This window comes from Mauremys reevesii, linkage group 1 (assembly GCF_016161935.1).
Source record: "Mauremys reevesii isolate NIE-2019 linkage group 1, ASM1616193v1, whole genome shotgun sequence".
Taxonomy (NCBI): Eukaryota; Metazoa; Chordata; order Testudines; family Geoemydidae; genus Mauremys; species Mauremys reevesii.
The window spans coordinates 300,961,164-300,978,947 of record NC_052623.1 but is presented as its reverse complement, the minus strand read 5'-3'; the positions used below and the strand labels follow the sequence as shown (position 1 = coordinate 300,978,947).

The 17,784-nt window shown below is 38.4% G+C and overlaps 1 protein-coding gene across 2 annotated transcripts in view; it reads right to left on the bottom strand.

The window, feature by feature from the left end:
* Positions 1 to 11,743: 11,743 nt before the first annotated feature.
* The window catches only part of TAFA2 (TAFA chemokine like family member 2), a 319,861-nt gene continuing 313,820 nt past the window's right edge, over positions 11,744 to 17,784 (bottom strand). For both annotated transcript variants that reach the window (XR_005592672.1, XM_039519966.1), the window contains one exon: positions 11,744 to 13,772. Coding sequence is in view for 1 of the 2 variants with exons in the window: in XM_039519966.1 (XP_039375900.1) it covers positions 13,761 to 13,772 (12 nt within the window). In the remaining variant the exon portion in view is untranslated. The remainder of the gene's footprint in view (positions 13,773 to 17,784) is intronic.

Below are 17,784 nucleotides of genomic sequence, written 5' to 3'. Positions count from 1 at the left end.
GAAGCTGACCTTGAAGGAAAAGTGTGTCCACCTTTCAGTGGTCAGTAACTCACGTATCCCATACAACAGCATCAAGAGGTTGACAAGTCAGATTCAGCCATCTAAAATAGCTCAGATGAAATTGATCCACACATTTATTTTAATGATTTAGGGACTGATTCTTATCTATACTAAAGGACCATTTCATCACTCTGGGAGTTTGCAGGGGCCTTGAGGTAGGGAGAAATTACATGTACACTTTCACTGCCAAAGAGTTATAAACAGTACTTCAGGTAAATTTTCATAAGAATGGTCACACTGGGTACATCTAGCCCAGTACTGTCTTCCAACAGTAGCCGGTGCCAGATACTTCAGAGGGAATGAATAGAACAGGGCAATTTGAGTGATCCACCCCTGTTGTCCAGTCCCAGATTTTGGCAGTCAGAGGTTTAGGGACACCCAAAGCATTCGATTGCATCACCATCTTGTCTAATAGCTATTGATGGACCTATCCTCCATAAACTTACCTAATTCTCTTTTGAACCCAGTTATACTTTTGGCCTTCACAACAACCCCTGGCAACCAATTTCACAGGATGACTGTGCATTGTGTGAAGAAGTACGTCCTTATGTTTGTTTTAAAGCTGCTGCCTATTAATTACATTGGGTGACCCCTGGTTCCTGTTATGTGAAGGAGTAAATAACTAGATTATTCACTTTCTCCACACCATTCATGAATTTATAGACCTCCATCACAGTGGTTCTGGGGGTATGCAGACGTCTTCCTGGGGGTGCATAAACTCATCTAGATATTTCCCTTCTTTTACAATAGGCTACATAAAAAGCACTAGTGAAGTCAGTACAAACTAAAATTTCATATGGACAATGGCTTGTTTATACTGCTCTATATACTATATACTAGCTGTATGCCCAACTCACCAAGAAGAAAGGAAACCAGGAAGCCAAAACAAATGCTTTAAAAAATCCTCAGGATAAACATCAAGAGAAGTGGCATCGATACCACACACTGGGAGACAGCAGCCCAGGATAGAGATAACTGGTAAAGACTTGTCAGAGAGGGCACATCCACTTTTGAGGAAAACTGCCTTGCCCTGGTCACAGAAAAACACCAGAAAAGAAAGGAAAGACAACAGTCATGCAATCCTGGCCCACCACTGTCTTCCAACACCACCTGTAAATGAGCCTGTAGGACTCCTCAGTCACCAAAGGATCCATGAAAAATAAAACCTGTGAAAGAGATCATCCTCGACCTCGAGGGATCACCGATGAAGATATACTGTACACTGAAATGTAAGTACAATATTTATATTCCTTGGTAAAAATGAGAAAGTAAGCAATTTGTCAGTAATAGTGTGCTGTGACATGTTTGTATTTTTACGTCTGATTTTGTAAGCAAGTACTTTTCAAGTGAAGTAAAACTTGGGAGTACACAAAACAAATCAGATTCCTGAAAGGGGTACAATAGTCTGAAAAGGCTGAGAGCCACTGCTTTATCATATCCCTCTTTAGTCATCTGCATCAAGCCCTCAAATGCATAATTTATCTCACATGGCATCAAAGTTTGCACAGTGCTGAACTAGTCACATGACAGTGAATGCACAGCTTGGCATCCCCTGCAGCAGTGCATTCCTTACCCAAGCCTTTGGCTCACATTCTAAAAGTATACTTAAGTATGCACACAGCATTTATAGTTGTAGATGTGGATCGAGTATACTGGAATTGTAAGGTACAATATTTCAAACTGACACATCTACACACTTAGTGCTTGATCCACAGCTCGCTGAAGATAATGGGAAGACTGCCGTTGACTTCAGTGAGGTTTGGATTAGGTCCATAAAGATTTATGCAGGTAACTCCCATTAGTGCTAATAAGAGACATGTGCACAAATCATCTGAGCACTGATGGAGAGAAAGACCTTGCAAAGTCTCCATATATTCTGTTTGTCTGCAATGCTTCCACAGTCTACTATGCACCATTCTAAAATTTCACTAGTCCTATAGTTCTAAAGAGACAAAAGGTTTGCCACCGGCTAAGTCTTTCTAATGATTTTGCTTACTACAAACACATAGCATGAAGCCTTGCTGTTTACACTAGAAAAAGGGAATGTATTTAATCTTACTATCATGAAGCAGTTATTCCTTCTTTTACATGGTAATCAGCAGGCTCAGAACTATTTTCAAAAACTTCAAATCTAATAATTTTCTGGATGGCAACTACGTGTAATTCGCTGCACTTGCATAGACACCAAAATTACATCCTGTCTTTTCTATTCATTTTACTTTAAAAATATGAACTATGATTTTCTTAAAATTACATTTTTGCATGGGAAACCTTAACTCTATTTTCTTTTTTTCCACCCCACAAAAAATTATAGGGATGAGAATCTGACCCAACTTCATACTAGTTCAAACTGCCTTATCAGTACAAAGCAGCCATATACCTGCCCTAAAGGCACAGCCGAGGATACAGGGAACCCTGAGGTGGCATGGAGCCAGCGTAATTGGCTCTACACAATTTTCATAGTAGGCATGTCATTGGCAGGGAGGGCAAGACTGGAGCACATGGCACACTACCGATCTGGGTGAACACAGCAGATCCAATGGGACTTCTGAAACCAGCATAATTTAGAGTAACCTTTCTAAATACTATTCATGCAAAGTTTGATGTCTTCTTCTTCATTCTTTATTTGCAAATAAAATGTTTCCAATATTTGTCCAGCTCTACATAAGTTATTTTAAAATGTAGCTTGCATTTTTATATTTGTAGAAATTATTTTTCTCAAACTTGAAGGCAAAGGAATTAAAATAGCTGTTCAAAGAGCTTTTTTAAAATAATTACAGTATATTTTAATCATTCCCAGAGTTTAGCTATTACTATATATCTCGCATCTTTGCAATTCTAGCTCCTCTGCTCTTTATTACTTGAATTTTATATTAATATGTACATTTTAACAACATTATAATGATTGTGTTTTCCTATATGTTTCAGTAATGACTGATGGTCAAAACACCAGAGCTGAAGTATGTTAGGGAACATGGTAATGAAGCTTAGAAAGTGTGTTGAATAAAACATATCAACCCATTTTGAACTTAAACTACATGAAAAAAGAAGTTCTAAAAGGTTCCATTATTTTCATATCTTCATGGTCATGTAAAAATTTCCCTGAACTAAAAACCAGGAGGCAACCTGAATGTTTACAGCAAATAGCTACAGTGGTAGAAGAAATCAAGGACAAAGTAATCATTATTAATGATTCAGCATTAGTAAGAGACATTGTGATTCCAGAAAGCTTTCCAAAAGAATTTTTAGATTTCAGGACTAGACTGTTCCACTAGGTATAGTCTTCCTCAACTTCTTAATGTGACACATTATATATATATATATATATATATATATATATATATATATATATATATATATATATATATATATATATATATATATATAGCCTCTTAGACCCACTCTCTGAGTGCTCCCTCTCTAGAAATGTTGCCTCTCAAATAGCAAAGTGCATGCTTTCCATCATTTTAACAGTTAAATGACGGCATTGCTCTGTAATTGAAACAGCAGGAAAGGTCACCTTGACACTCCTGTGACTGATAAAAAGTAGCTTAAGGCACCATGGATTTTTATTGTGAATGAGCTGGCTGAGTTTATGCCCATTTGAGATATTTAAATAATCTTAAAGGTGTGATACAATGTAAGAAAAGCCCTTTTGGAATCATTGCACAGGATCACATATAAATATGGAGACATTTTAAAACACAGATTTTTGACCAGACAGACTAATATTTGGAGCTGGAGGATAGTTAAATTCTTGAGAAAAGTTGGCTGTTGGAAATGAACAGTGAGGATGAATTTCAAACTTGTGCAGAGGAGTATCACAGGCCCATGTAACACCTAGGTACTGCTGCAGCCCTATTTTCAGGGTGTACGTGGGAGTGAAATGCAGCAGGGAGTGTGAATTTTACCCCAAGTACACGTGATGGGGCTCCTTTTACATGTGATTTTACTGTGAAAGACTAAGTCACAGGAGCTCTGAAGGAACTGTGATCTGTGATCATCATGGTATCAAGTTCTTCAGTGACTGGGCATAGTGCTGTTTGTAGAGAAGGATCAGAGCTCTTTGTAATCTGCATACTGCTGATATCTTAGTCAGATGCTGTTTCAGTCTCACATAATTGTTGCATATAGATATTGAAATGGACTGAAACCCAAGATTCTAAATGACATAACACAGTCATTTAAGGCCAGATTCATCCCTGAAATAACTTCACTAAAGAGAACAGAATCACCCAGGAATTAACTCTGCCCATATATCCACACCAGCGACATCATTACAGGACCTAACCAGATCAACCACACCATCACCGGTTCATTCACCTGCACATTCACCAATGTAATATACACCATCATATGCCAGCAATGCCCCTCTGCTATGTACATCGGTCAAACTGGACAGTCCCTGCGTAAAAGGATAAATGGACACAAATCAGATATTAGGAATGGCAATATACAAAAACCTGTAGGAGAACACTTCAATCTCCCTGGGCACACAATAGGAGATTTAAAGTAGCCATCCTACAGCAAGAAAATGTCAGGACCAGACTTCAAAGAGAAACTGCTGAGCTTCAGTTCATCTGCAAATTTGACACCATCAGCTCATGATTAAACAAAGACTGTGAATGGCTTGCCAACTACAAAAGCAGTTTCTCCTCACTTGGTTTTCACACCTCAGCTGCTAGAAGAGGGCCTCATCCTCCCTGATTGAACTAACCTCGTTATCTCTAGCCTGATTCTTGCTTGCATATATATACACCTGCCTCTGGAAATTTCCACTACATGCATCTGACGAAGTGGGTATTCACCCACGAAAGCTCATGCTCCAATACGTCTGTTAGTCTATAAGGTGCCACAGGACTATTTGCTGCTTTTAGTTACTTGTGTATTTCTTTTCCAAATAGCCAAAGGCACTTGACCAACATAAGGTCCCCAGCCTTAACTAAATTCAAAGTTTTATCCAGGCCATTTAGTAGAAGATAACCACAGAGTTATTTAGCCACAGCTGACTACACTCCAGTTAATTAATGAGTTCAGCTCCCAAACTTCCGGAGTCACCTTTAACAAAGACAGAGAGAGATCAATATATGGAGATCCAGCCTAAATTCCTCCCACAGCCTAAATATGCATATGTCTGTTATTGCCCTGCCCCCATCATTAAAGTACATCCCTGACTTTGAGAAGTACTGAGTACCCAGAACTCCAGCTACTTCCTCTGGGAGCTTAGGGTGCTCGGCACTTCTGACAACCAGGCCCCACGTTAGTACATATGGTTCTATCTAGCAAGGTGCTATTACTGCTTGATACACTATGATACTCTATACACTACTATCGCTTGAAGGGACATGTAGGATCTTAAACAATCAGATTTAATGTTATAGATGATGGACTATATCCTCCTTGGTTTACTCATGTGAGTAGTAAGTAACTGCCTTCAGTGAGCAGGATCAAGCTGCATGCCTGCAAGTAATTCAGGGTAACCTCCAGGGCTATTTCACCACTTGCTCTTCTAGTTTCTTATCCTAGCACTGAGGGAGTGGACAACCACATGGTACTTTACAGGATTAACATCTTTAAAAGTGTTTTTCTTTACTAATTTCTCTTGGGTGCATAGACTGGCAGTGCTTGCTTCCAACTGGTAGCTGATAAAGAGAAAGGAACCGATATAATGTAAAGAGTGATTCAGCTGTAATACAATGAAGAAAGGTGCATACTAATAAGAACATGGAAAAAAGTCACTAATATTTTAATATAAATATACCACTCAATTACAGTGCACACAGATGGTACAAACAAACATCGGCATCAGATCATAGCTATTTACCCCTATGGAATCATTACCCCTATGGAACTATTGGAATCATCTCATTAAATGGTCATTTATGTCAAGATAGCATAATACAGCCAATGATTATACTTAGTGCTTCTTGAAAAAACGTATCTATTTTTTCTGTTTCCATATTATCATACTGAGCTATGACATAACTTGTGAAAGCAGTCATTTTGTCTGAGGAAGAACACCACATAGAACACTACCAGTGGCACTGTTTGCTCATGTAGCATACCATGTGGTTTTCATTTTAAGAACAACCTATCATTGCTTCCTCTCCTGACAGTCAGTGCTCTTGATTTCCCAAAATTCTGAAACCCATTCATGTTATGGAGTGTCATTGTGCTCAATTTTCAGAGCACAGTGAAATGGCACTAACTCTGGTCAATTCTTGACAAAGAATCACCATTGTTGGAATTTTTTTCATGTTCACCAGGTCTCTAAACTGCAGTAGCTCTTCGCTGGGCGGGGGAGGCAGAGAGAGAGAGAGAGAGAGATACTCTCCAACCACATACAGCCTGAATATTTGGCAAAAGATGGGAAAAGTCAAGGTTTTGTCATGGAAACAACATGAATAATTCATTTTCATTTTAAAAATAGGAAAAGTCATTGCACACAATATTTTAAATTAGGATTGTATTTTTGTCATGGGAAATCATGAGAAAAGTGAAATAATTAATTATTAATAGTCTACCTTTTTTTAAAAAAGATATATCCCTCCACAGTGAATATTAGTAAAACTTCATGGAGGAATCCTGTTCACCAACTGAGCTGGGTGAAAAAACCTGTAACTTATGACAAAAACCCCTGGTTTTGTCACAGAAATCATGGCTGTAACAAACCTATAGTCTATGGCCCACTCCTGCAAACTATGCTTTGTGAATGAGCCCCTGCCTTCACACAGAACTCACTGAAGCCAGTAGGATTCCACACAAAACACTTTGCAGGAGCATGACTTGATTATGACTTTAGAAAAGGTGGACAAAACCCTGGCAAAACTGAGGTCAATGGCAAAACTTCCATTGATGCCAGTGGGGCCAGCATTTCACCCAGTATGTTTATGTGTCTTCTAAAAGCACTGAGATTATAGCTGTATAAATGTTTATCCTATTATGAAGTGGGAAGAATGAGTCCAAACTTTCTCCATCATGTTGCTGTGAGCACAGAGGTCTTTTATAATATAAATGTAAATATACAATCTGTTTTACAATGTTTTCCATCATCTTCCCCTTCCATATGTTCTCCCACTAGGAATCTAATGAGCTCTACATATGAAGGATGACAAGGGAATATGTCTAAGAAATAATTCCAGCAATTATGGCATATGGAGGCATTGTTTTCAAGTCCCTTTTACCATGAACATTAGGCAGAGCATCTGGGACCAAATTCTGCCTATCTGGCCCATGGACATTAGCAAAATAATTTTCATCTGTTTGTAAATTCTACTGAGATCATCTGCCATTACAAAGAGGGCCATTCCATAAGCTTTATGAGCAGTGAGCATAGTGAAATACAAATCATCTACATTTAGGCAAAAATGTTTCAATGCCCACAGAACAGCCTGTGCTGGATAACTCTTTAGGAAATGATAATGTAGGTAGGTCTCACTACTCCCAGAAGTGCTGCAAATCTTTCTATGTCACTTCCAGGCCACTGCTAATAAAGTACTTACCTCTCTGATTTCGCCGTGATCCTAGTTCCTGCCTGCACACAATGAGCCCTTTTGTCAGAACTGGATGGATCCCAGCACAACAAAAAAAGAAAAGGAGACAAAAAATAAGGAATAAAGGGGAAAAAAAATTAACTCCACATCAGTAAAGGGGCACGGGAGTTATATTCCTTAGTTCCAAACACTGGCACTTCCCTGTAAACAGATAATGCTGCCAGAGCCTACCAAAACAGGAAGAGAAAAGATTATCAGATACCTCTCTCTGATGATGTATCAGAAAATCAGCTGGTATGCATTTCTTTGGTGCTCTAGATACCACATCAGCGCCATTGTGGATAAATCTGGACTAAGGAAGTTCAATGCTTCCCATATTTTAATATTTCACAAGGGAGAAACTAGTTCTCTGGGTTACCATTTGATATTCATTCAGCCCAAGAAGTGTTTTTCAAGAGATAGTGTACAAAACCAACATTGAGTTTCACGGATTTAAGACAGTAAAGATGTTATATTGATATTTTTTGAATAATCATGGAAGAACACGATGCCACTCTACCTACCATGCTCCAGGGATCTAGAGAGGGAAAAAAGAGTCAAGTTAAATCCAGAAAAATGCTCCATCAGAACAGCAAATGTCAAGTATTTTCATCACTTTTACCCAACTGCAGGTATCAAGTAGTCAGGCATCAGAAGCCATAGTTCCACAGAGAAAATGGTGTCTAAACTAGAAAAGATATCAGTGATGATGCTACATTAGACAAAACAATATAGGTTTCTGGAAGCTCAAGGAGATTCACTTGCAGAATTCCCTCTCTATACTGAGAGGTCAGTGTTTGCCTCTCCCCAGTCCATCAAATATGCTGGGAGTTTAGCCCCTACATCCTGCAGGTTTTCAAGGATTCACCATCAGAGCTCAGGGCTTTTCACACACACAGGCTTTATGCCTGTGCATGGCCCATGATACCACCAGACCCCTCCTCAGCAAAGCAGCTCCAACTGTATTCGTTTGACAGGGACTTTCTAGCCAGGTCCTTCCCCAGAACTGACCCTAAAGGGTGTTGCCCGAGTGAAGGGATAGGTGGCTGTAACAATAAACAACTTAACTGTGGCTCCATATTAACTTTTGAGAGAATTCCTGTAGGAGTTGGTGGTGGGATGGTGCAAATTCCACTGGGCCTGCCCCTTTCCCAAATGTAGATCCCTAATGTTGGTACCTCCATTGATGTAACAGCAAAGGCCTATTTGTTTTTTAAGTAAAGTTTTGAAAGTATGAAAATGGCTTAGAAATGTATTGATATTACGTGGAATAGTTTCCAACACTATTTAGTGAAGAAATGCACCTGATTCTGGCTGCAAGTCCTTAGATCACTGCTGAGGTTGAACTGATGAATGATATTTTATCTGCAAATATTAATGACAATCAATAAACAAATATGATGACTTTTATTTTGATTCTATCCACACTCCCAGAAAACATTTCAGTGTGTGATGTAGGGAGAATAGGAAGAAATGGAAAATAACTTGAAAAGGAATTGACCAGTTTTCCACAGCACACCAGCCCAAAAGTTCACATGGCACTTCACTGACTAGTCACATGCTTTTAGTTAAGCATGTCCTTAATTACCTTGCTGAAATAGGCCATACAGGCCTTATCCTCCAAGAGGCTGGCCACCCTCAACTCCCATTGAGGATCTCACCCAGATCCCACAGAAGTCAGTGGGGGTCTTTCCATTGACTTCAGTGGGGTTTGGATCAGACCCCAAATGCACATTGTTCCTTTGGGAAGTGGAGCAAAAGTCCCTACCACCTCACAACAGGATCCACCCTCCGAACCACACAGTTCCATACAGACCTTGCTTATAAGTGGGAGGTTGGGATTAGTGGAGATCTCTTACACTGCCATACTAGTCCTATGTCCCCAGCAGCTCTAGTGGTGGAGCTGAACTACCAGGGCTTCCTCTGGCTACTGCTGCCCCTGGGAGCCCATTTCACAGAGATCTGAGGGACAAAGACAGAGAGAGAGAACATACGAATAATATTTGATATGTCACTGGAAACAGTTTTCTTGTCAGACAATCTTAAGCTTCTCTTTGCATTGAGAGATGTTGGCAACATGTGTCATTGGCTGTCAGAACGATGAAACTGAAAATTCAGATCTTTCGTGTATCACATCTTGTAATCAGCACATAAGTGGTTCAAGCAAACATAGAAGTTGTATGACAGAAAGCCAAGGAGGACATTTTCACTAAAATATTTAGATCATCTGACTGTGAAGTGGCAGCAGACAGCTTTTGTAAGCTCTCATAAATGACTTTAAAGATGTAATTTGGGAACATTTTCTAATACCATGAAAGAACAAACATTAAGTGTTTTCCAGGAGAAGAACTGAACTGTGAAGCCTGACAGCCGTGATTAGGTAATGTTCATAGTGCCATTTAATAGCACTGAAATTATGAAAAACTATTTAATTCCATCAGATTGTTTACTTGTGACATTTTTGATGCAGAGCTCAAGAGATTTAACTATTAGCAAGAAAACAAAAAAGATTAAGATGATATTAGCATTACAAATCAAAACCATGTTCCACTTGCCAGTATCTTGGCTAGCAGCTGATGTGCAATAATTTCAGGCTGAGGAATAAGACAGTAAATTCACAGAAAAGATGTCAATCATAGTTTAGTGTTTTGCATCTGTATTCCTGTAGATGTCAGTATGTTAAATAACTATATAATCACAACCTGTTAACAAAATCCATATGCATTTATGATTATGCAAATACTTGACAGATCACTTACAAAATAATATACATTATAATATACTTTAGTTTCAAAACAAAATTGTTCTATGCATCTCGTGTAATGATGTAAAGCATTTTGAGATTATGTGAAAGATCCTATACAGAAAAAGTTGCACTGAATTAAGTGTGGTGTCACAATGAAGTGCTGAAACTTTTAAACAGAAATAAAATTGTTGTGGATGGATCTTTACTGCCTTGAGTCTCAATCAGAGTCACTGCTTGGCCTAGAATATTGAAACAAATGGTTACAGTGCTATTAAAATTGGCAGTAGCAGCAGTAGCAATATTTGACTTATTGATCAATATTCAACACATTAACAAGACATATGCTTGCAATACTTTTAAGTGTTATTTCACATTTATGAGAGATGGCTGGGAATTTTCTGTTGAAATGATTTTCAGACAGAAAAATACAGTTGATGCAGGAAAAATTAGATGTTCCTGAACATTTACATTTTCTATCAGGAAAATAGAAATGAAATATTTAATTTCAGATCAGTTTGACACAAATTGGAATATTTAATTTTGTCAGACCCAAAATATTTTGTTTTGAATCAGTTCAACAAACCATTAAGCTGTATTTTCCTATCAGAATGTTGCCTAATGGGAGTTATAGTTTGGGTCCCAATTCTTTCATATGGCTGGGCTCTTTGGATGACTCCATCTTCCATAATGCAATTTAGATTTCCCTCTGAGCTGCATGATGCATCATGGGAGTCACATGATTCTGGAGATATGGACCAACCAGATAGCCTGGTCCATAAGGGAAAATGGGGGCATCAGGCTCCTGAACTACAACTCCCATGAGGCAATGCACCACAATAAGAAAATGAAGTTTAGTGTTTAACTGACTCATAACAAAATGTTTCAGGTCAATACAACAGAACAAAACAAAAATATTTTCTTTTTGGTAATGGCTAAATGCTTTGTTTTGGTCAAAAATGTCCAAATCAATTTTTTTTTCACAATTTCCCTTCTGTGAAAAATTTTTAATATTTTGTCCCAAAACCAAATGCTTGTATATCAAAGTATCCCACAGGATCGTAATTCTGAATTTTGCTCAACTCTAATATTTATCGTTTGAAACATGACAGTATGTGTCACAGAAAACAATACTAAAATATCTCTTCAAACTCCTTCCTTCTGAAAATTGAAAAAGGTAGAATTTGCTCCAAGTTTTTCTAAGGAAACATGAAATTAATATAGTTCATGATCTTCTTTTCCACTGGGTATAAAAACCTTTGCTCTATGGGTAAACAGAACTGATCTTCTAAGTGCATATCCATACAGGGGAGTCAATTTGATATCACAATTTTATTCACTTGTTATGAATAGTCACAACATTAATCTACTGCAGATAATCTATTCAGTATATTTGAAAATCCATTTATTTTCACCTATTGATAAGCATGTGTTACACTTGTATATAATACAGTATTTTCAGTGTTGATTCAGAGAACAAAGTCAAAGGAAACAAATCTTGAGAAGCATGATACAGTATTTTGACCAAATTAAGGCCAAACTAATATTCTACAAAATAACACATTTATAATTTGTACTGTTCCAAACAAAGGAATTTCTTTTCTCCTTAAGATGCTCTTTTAGCACAAATCCATACAATATTAATGCATTTGAAAAAACTGATATAGCTAGTGGTGCTACAGTTTATCCAAATTAAATTTTAATCAGAAAAGAATATCTTTCCCTGCCAATATTTTTGATTATTTCTCAGCAGAATGATGAAATGTACATCTCAAATTATTCCCAACAATCATTAATTTTTAGATCTCCTGTGCAATAACATGGGAGGTTTAATGAAATATTCTTGGAAGAACCTAGGATACTGTGACTAACCAGAGCACTCCAGTGTGTTCATCCATCATGGAACCCAATTTATATCTAATTAGCCATGTCAATGGGTTGTAACTATAAAAGGACTTCTCCCTGCTGTTTTAAAAATACCGGTAACCATGCAGGCCATTTGAATGAGACTGCCCACACAAATATTTTCACTAGGTCTGAGTTGCTGTGGTCTTTGTCTCTATTTAGACAATAAAGCATACTATATAACTCTCATTCTCTCTCTCCGGTCAGCATGCTTATGCAGCATCAGTACAGTACAACAATGAATGATCAGGGTTCCTTTCTCTTAGTATCACCAGTGGTACTGAATATATTAAAAGGAGTATAAAATTATACATTCTGTAATAACTTAGAAACAAAATTCATATATGTTTAAGGCCTTTAAATATTAAGGGTTTCATAGAACAGTACATCACAAAAATTTGCTACGGAAATAGAAAATAGGAAAATAAATGTTAATTTGGGGAAATGACTATGGAAAGGCCCCAGAAGACCTGGAATGAATAACTGTAAGCAAAACATTTATGAACTTCAGATTGGGGGGAAAAGATTTTTTTCCTCTATTAACAAACTGAGCAGACATCTACGTAAGCATCCAGATAGTACTTGTGTTCAAGCAAGAGATAGTTTAAAAAAATAAATAACTAAAAGAAACTGAATGAATGACATCCAATCTCAGAATTGTAAAACTTGCATGCATCCCTGTCTACCTTTACAAAAAGGGACTAGCTAATGTCATTTACTGCTTACTGTCAACTTGAAAGGACTTAAGGTTAAGAAAGTAAAGGACATACCAGAAACACCCATCATCTTCAAACTAAATGGAAATGTATATTTTTAAAGTTATAAAATACTTATAATGAAACTGCCAAAGAGCTACAGTAGTTGGTTAGCCTTAGGGAAACATGTCAGGCTGGCTATACATTCTTATATGATTGATGTATTCCGATAACTATTACTTGTCAACAATAATTATTAACAATGGATATATATTTCCATTCCTATAACAAAAGCAACTTCAAGATGTTGAAACATGTAGCCTTTCAGAGATCCAAGATTAGAAATACAAATAAAAATGTCTAAAACTGCGCTATGCCAAAGGACAAGTTCTGCAACATAAATTTGATTAAAGTAGCGTGCAGTCCCACCAGCAATTTGTACATAGAACCAGGGAACATTTCAGAGTGAAAGAACCAGTACATTTCGAAGACTGCTTTTGTAAAGATGAAAAGCCGTCAGTCTGGAATGGAGAACCCGAAAGATTGTTGCCTCTTCTACACCCTCTGAGCATCACCGCTTTAGATTGCAGCCATAAATTCCTCAGCAAGTGCAATTTTGTAAGTGTACATAGTTCAATCAGTTGAAATCTCTGTGACAGAAAAGTTCACAATGACTTTCCAGTAGTTTTGATCTCAAGCTGTTGCTGATTACAAGCCAATGCACCCCAGCAGTGTAAACTCACTTCAAGGATTGCCTGGAGGGAGGTATGAAATTCCTGCTCTGTTAGCATTATCAGCCTTGAGATAGACTTGAGTTGTCTTTAGCTATCGGGTTACCTGTAAAGAAAAAGAAAATTAAAGAATATCAAAACTTTAGATATAGCATCTGGTGTTATGTAGTGGAAATGGGTTTATGAGACTGCAGTGTAGAGGAGCACTTATATGTGGGCATGATTATCAGCAAGTGATCAGTCCCACTGACATGAAAATGGGGTTACTCATTGCTTAAGTGACACATGTACTTCAGTGCTTTGCCTCACAGGGCCTGAAGGAAGCTGTTATCTGAACTGTGACTGTGCTTAAAAATGTGGGGTTTTCTGTTTTGAAAAAATTCCATAGGCCACAAAATATGAGGCCCCACACAGTCAGAAGTATTAATTTTTACAGGAGCTTTCTGTGCTACCTCCATCAGCAGAGCCGCCTCTACTGTTTTTGCTGCCCCAAGCAGCGCGCCGAATTGCCGCCACAGAAGGCAGGGGCAGTCTGTGTGCTGTTAGGGCGGCATGCCCATTTCCGCGGTGGTGGCAATTCAGAGGCAGCTTCTGTCTTCAACAGCTGAAGCTGCTGCTGAATTGCCGCCGCCGTGGAAACGCGTGTGCCGCCCTAACAGCACACGGACTGCCCCCGCCGTCCGTGGCGGCAATTTGGCGTGCTGCTTGGGGGCAAAAACACATGGACTGCCGCCCCTTGCAGATTGCCGCCCCAAGCAGCTGCTTGAGATGCTGGTGCCTGGAGCCGGCCCTTTGCATCAGCTCCAACATAAGAGGATGTCTGTTGTAACAACTCTGCTTTCACAACACTTTTATTGGCTGCCCTTGAACAGAAAGGGTGATTTGGAGACTTGCTTCTTATTTCTTCATATTTTCATACTATATTAAGATGTATTATCCTGTTAAAGACTAACTACGTTTTAGCAAGCAATAATAATTTAGTGGGGGGAAGGGAGCATTTTAGAAGAAAATCCCATATAGCATAAGCAAGAGCTAGGTTTACCCTATTATTCACTGCTCATACAATAACTATCAAAAATTTCACTTGAGCAGTTTCACCCAAGCTAACATAAACCAGAAGGACCACAGGGAAAGCAAGTCGGAGACAAAATATTTCACAGTAATTGGATTTTCCCTATGTCTGATTTGTATTTTAAACATGAAACATTTAAAAAACAACCTCTGTTATGTTAAAGAAATATTAATTTCAGGAATATTTCTGCTGTGTCAGTGGATACAATTAATGATCATGTGACTTTTTAATATAAAATTGTGTCAAGAGACACTATCCCTACTCTTCAGGAGCAATGCATTGGATTGGTCACAATCACAGTCTATAACATCAAGGGCCATATGTTTTACATTTTGATCATAGAGAGAAGGGTCATGCTTGTTAATGATGAAGCATTCCTTTGCCCTCAGCAAAATCATTTGCATACAGCTCTTGTCAGCTCTGCAGAGCAGAAACATTGAGCAGAATTTTAAAAGGATTGATTTAGGAGTTTCATTACTTAGTTTTGCCTTCAACACTGGGAAATTTCTAGAATTTGCACTCAAAAAGCAGTAATAAAATTGTGCTCTGTGATTTCTATGATATATGTTTATTACACTGCTCTTATTTTACCGAGTTTTCACTGGCTGAAGCAGCCTCATATGACTATTTCTATTCTGCACAATTGTCTGAAAAAAATAATCAAGAAATAATACAAAAGTCAGGCTACATATTATTGTGTTATGCATTCAAAAAATAAAATGGCCAACACAGCATACCTACTCCAGATCCATTCCCCAGGAAGATTTATGCTACTTTAATTTGAAAAATATATAGGCAATTGTAGTAAATTAAACAGGCCTATTCTCTTGTAGTCAATGGTCAAATGGAGTGCCTGGGAGAGTCAAAACCCTACTAGCAATGCTAGATTCCCCAAAAAGGGTGGGTACTGAATGGCCATGGCTGTTTACACCTTGTGCACCATGGCCAATGCAGGATAGGTGGGAGGACTCTCATGATCACAATGCACCCCATGAAAGAATAATCCCTCTGATGTGTATTCTATTCTGGCTTCCTCAGCACTGAGAAAACCTTATACTACTAAAAGACAAGTTCCCAGATTTGCAGTTATACAAGTCAGACTGAAGCATATTTTTAGCCCTGAAATTCACCAAAGAGGAGTCTTTAAATCTGTTGCTGATCCAAGTTGAAATATTGTATACTCAGACCAGTGTTATCTGAGAGAAGAAGAATTCCATATTAGATGGAATGGGAGATATAGGAAGAGAAGGAAACATTTCTGTAGCATTCTCCCCTCCCCCTAGATAGCAGCCCTTTGAAACTGCCCAGAGGTTTGGAATGCTAGGATGAATCCCCAGGAGGGAGATTATTGGGTAAAATGTTAAACAAGGCTGGAGATTTGATGTACAGAGACCTCAGTCTACTTAGCAAACACACCAGTGGAAAGTGAGTAAAGGGTTCATGAATTGTTACAGTGGCCTGCTATACAAAATTGTTTAAAAAAAAATTTAAGGAAGAGACAGAAAGACTGGCTTAATTTAAACTGATACCACCCAAAGATTGGGTTAAAATTATGACAGGTAAACAAAAGTAGTAGGGGATTGGAAATTAATGGACCAAAATAGATGCTTTGAAAATTAGGCCTAATTAGTGGACAAAATACTAAGTGGATGGGACCATTCCACCCATGACCTGTTTCTGGGGCCCTAAAAAGAGACTTGTGGAAAGAAAAAAAAGACTTCTATCACCACTGTGGCTGTGGTGGAAGGATTTTTGCTACAACACCCAGACCCTGATACTCCAGTGAGGGGGCTCAACCATCACCGCTGCACCAGCAAGGAGCCCAGCCTGATACTGGTGAGATTCCACTGTTTTCCTTTCTCTCATTTATCCCTTTTCATCCCCCATTACCTTTCTCCTGTCCACTCTCTCTCTCTCTCTCTCTCAGCTTCTCTCCTGATCTTGAAATCAACTATACTGCATGGCACCAGCAAAGGGAGATGAGATGCCCATTCAGCAATGCTTGGCCCAAGAAGGACCAGTGAAAGAAGAACCTGACCAGACCAACCATATGATGTTCCTATCCAACGAGGCAAGCCAGGGTACACAGCAACAACTGTTGTAGCTGACTTGCCAGCACAGAGTATCCATCCATGACTGACCAGCTGATCTGTATTCTAAGGACATCAACAAAAATCATATTTCCACCCCCGCCATCTTTACTATCCTGTGTCTTCTCTCCCTTCTGTGTTTGTCTTCTGTCAAAAGCAGGAAAGTGATTATCATTCCCAGCTCGAAATTGAACAACAGAACTAATCTTTTCTTCCCCACCAAACAGGACTGTTTGACAGAATAAGAGACTCTAACCAATATTCACCCTTTCTAAAAAAAGAGGCTTTGATATATTTTAATTAAGTTTGTTTTGCTCAATCACTCAATTTCCTTTTCCGTGCTTTTTACTTGGTTTTGATTTTTTCCTTTGTGTGTTTCAGTCAACAGATTTCCAACCACTGGCATGATTTTCCTAGTGATTTGCCATGAGACTAAGTAGACTAAGGTCCCTGTGTACCAAATCCTGAACCTTGTTTAACACTACTTGCTGTTGGACAGTAGCAGGGTCATGTTTTACACCTTTGAGTTGGTAAAAGGTATACAATAATATTCACTTTATCATATGGCTCTGCAAATTATCACATGTACTACTCCAATACACATATATTATATGAGTTGATCTACAGATATAATGATTTTATAGTCAGATTTCCAGGTCAGAAGCCTTTGAATGTGTGTAGCAATGTATATGCAAACTCTAGTTATTATTTTTGTAACACCAAAGGTATTTATGGCACTGCATGGACAAACAGGTATACATGTTCAAGCAAAATGAGCATTTGCACCCCGAAATGGTCAGTTACATATCTACATGGCTGTTTTCACAGCAGATGTACAATTGCTGTAATAAGGCACACAATTGTATAATGACAGGCATCGGACTTTTAAAAAAATCTAGCACTTCATCTAGGTAGCACCCACTAGCATTATGATACCGGGATAGACAGTGCTATAA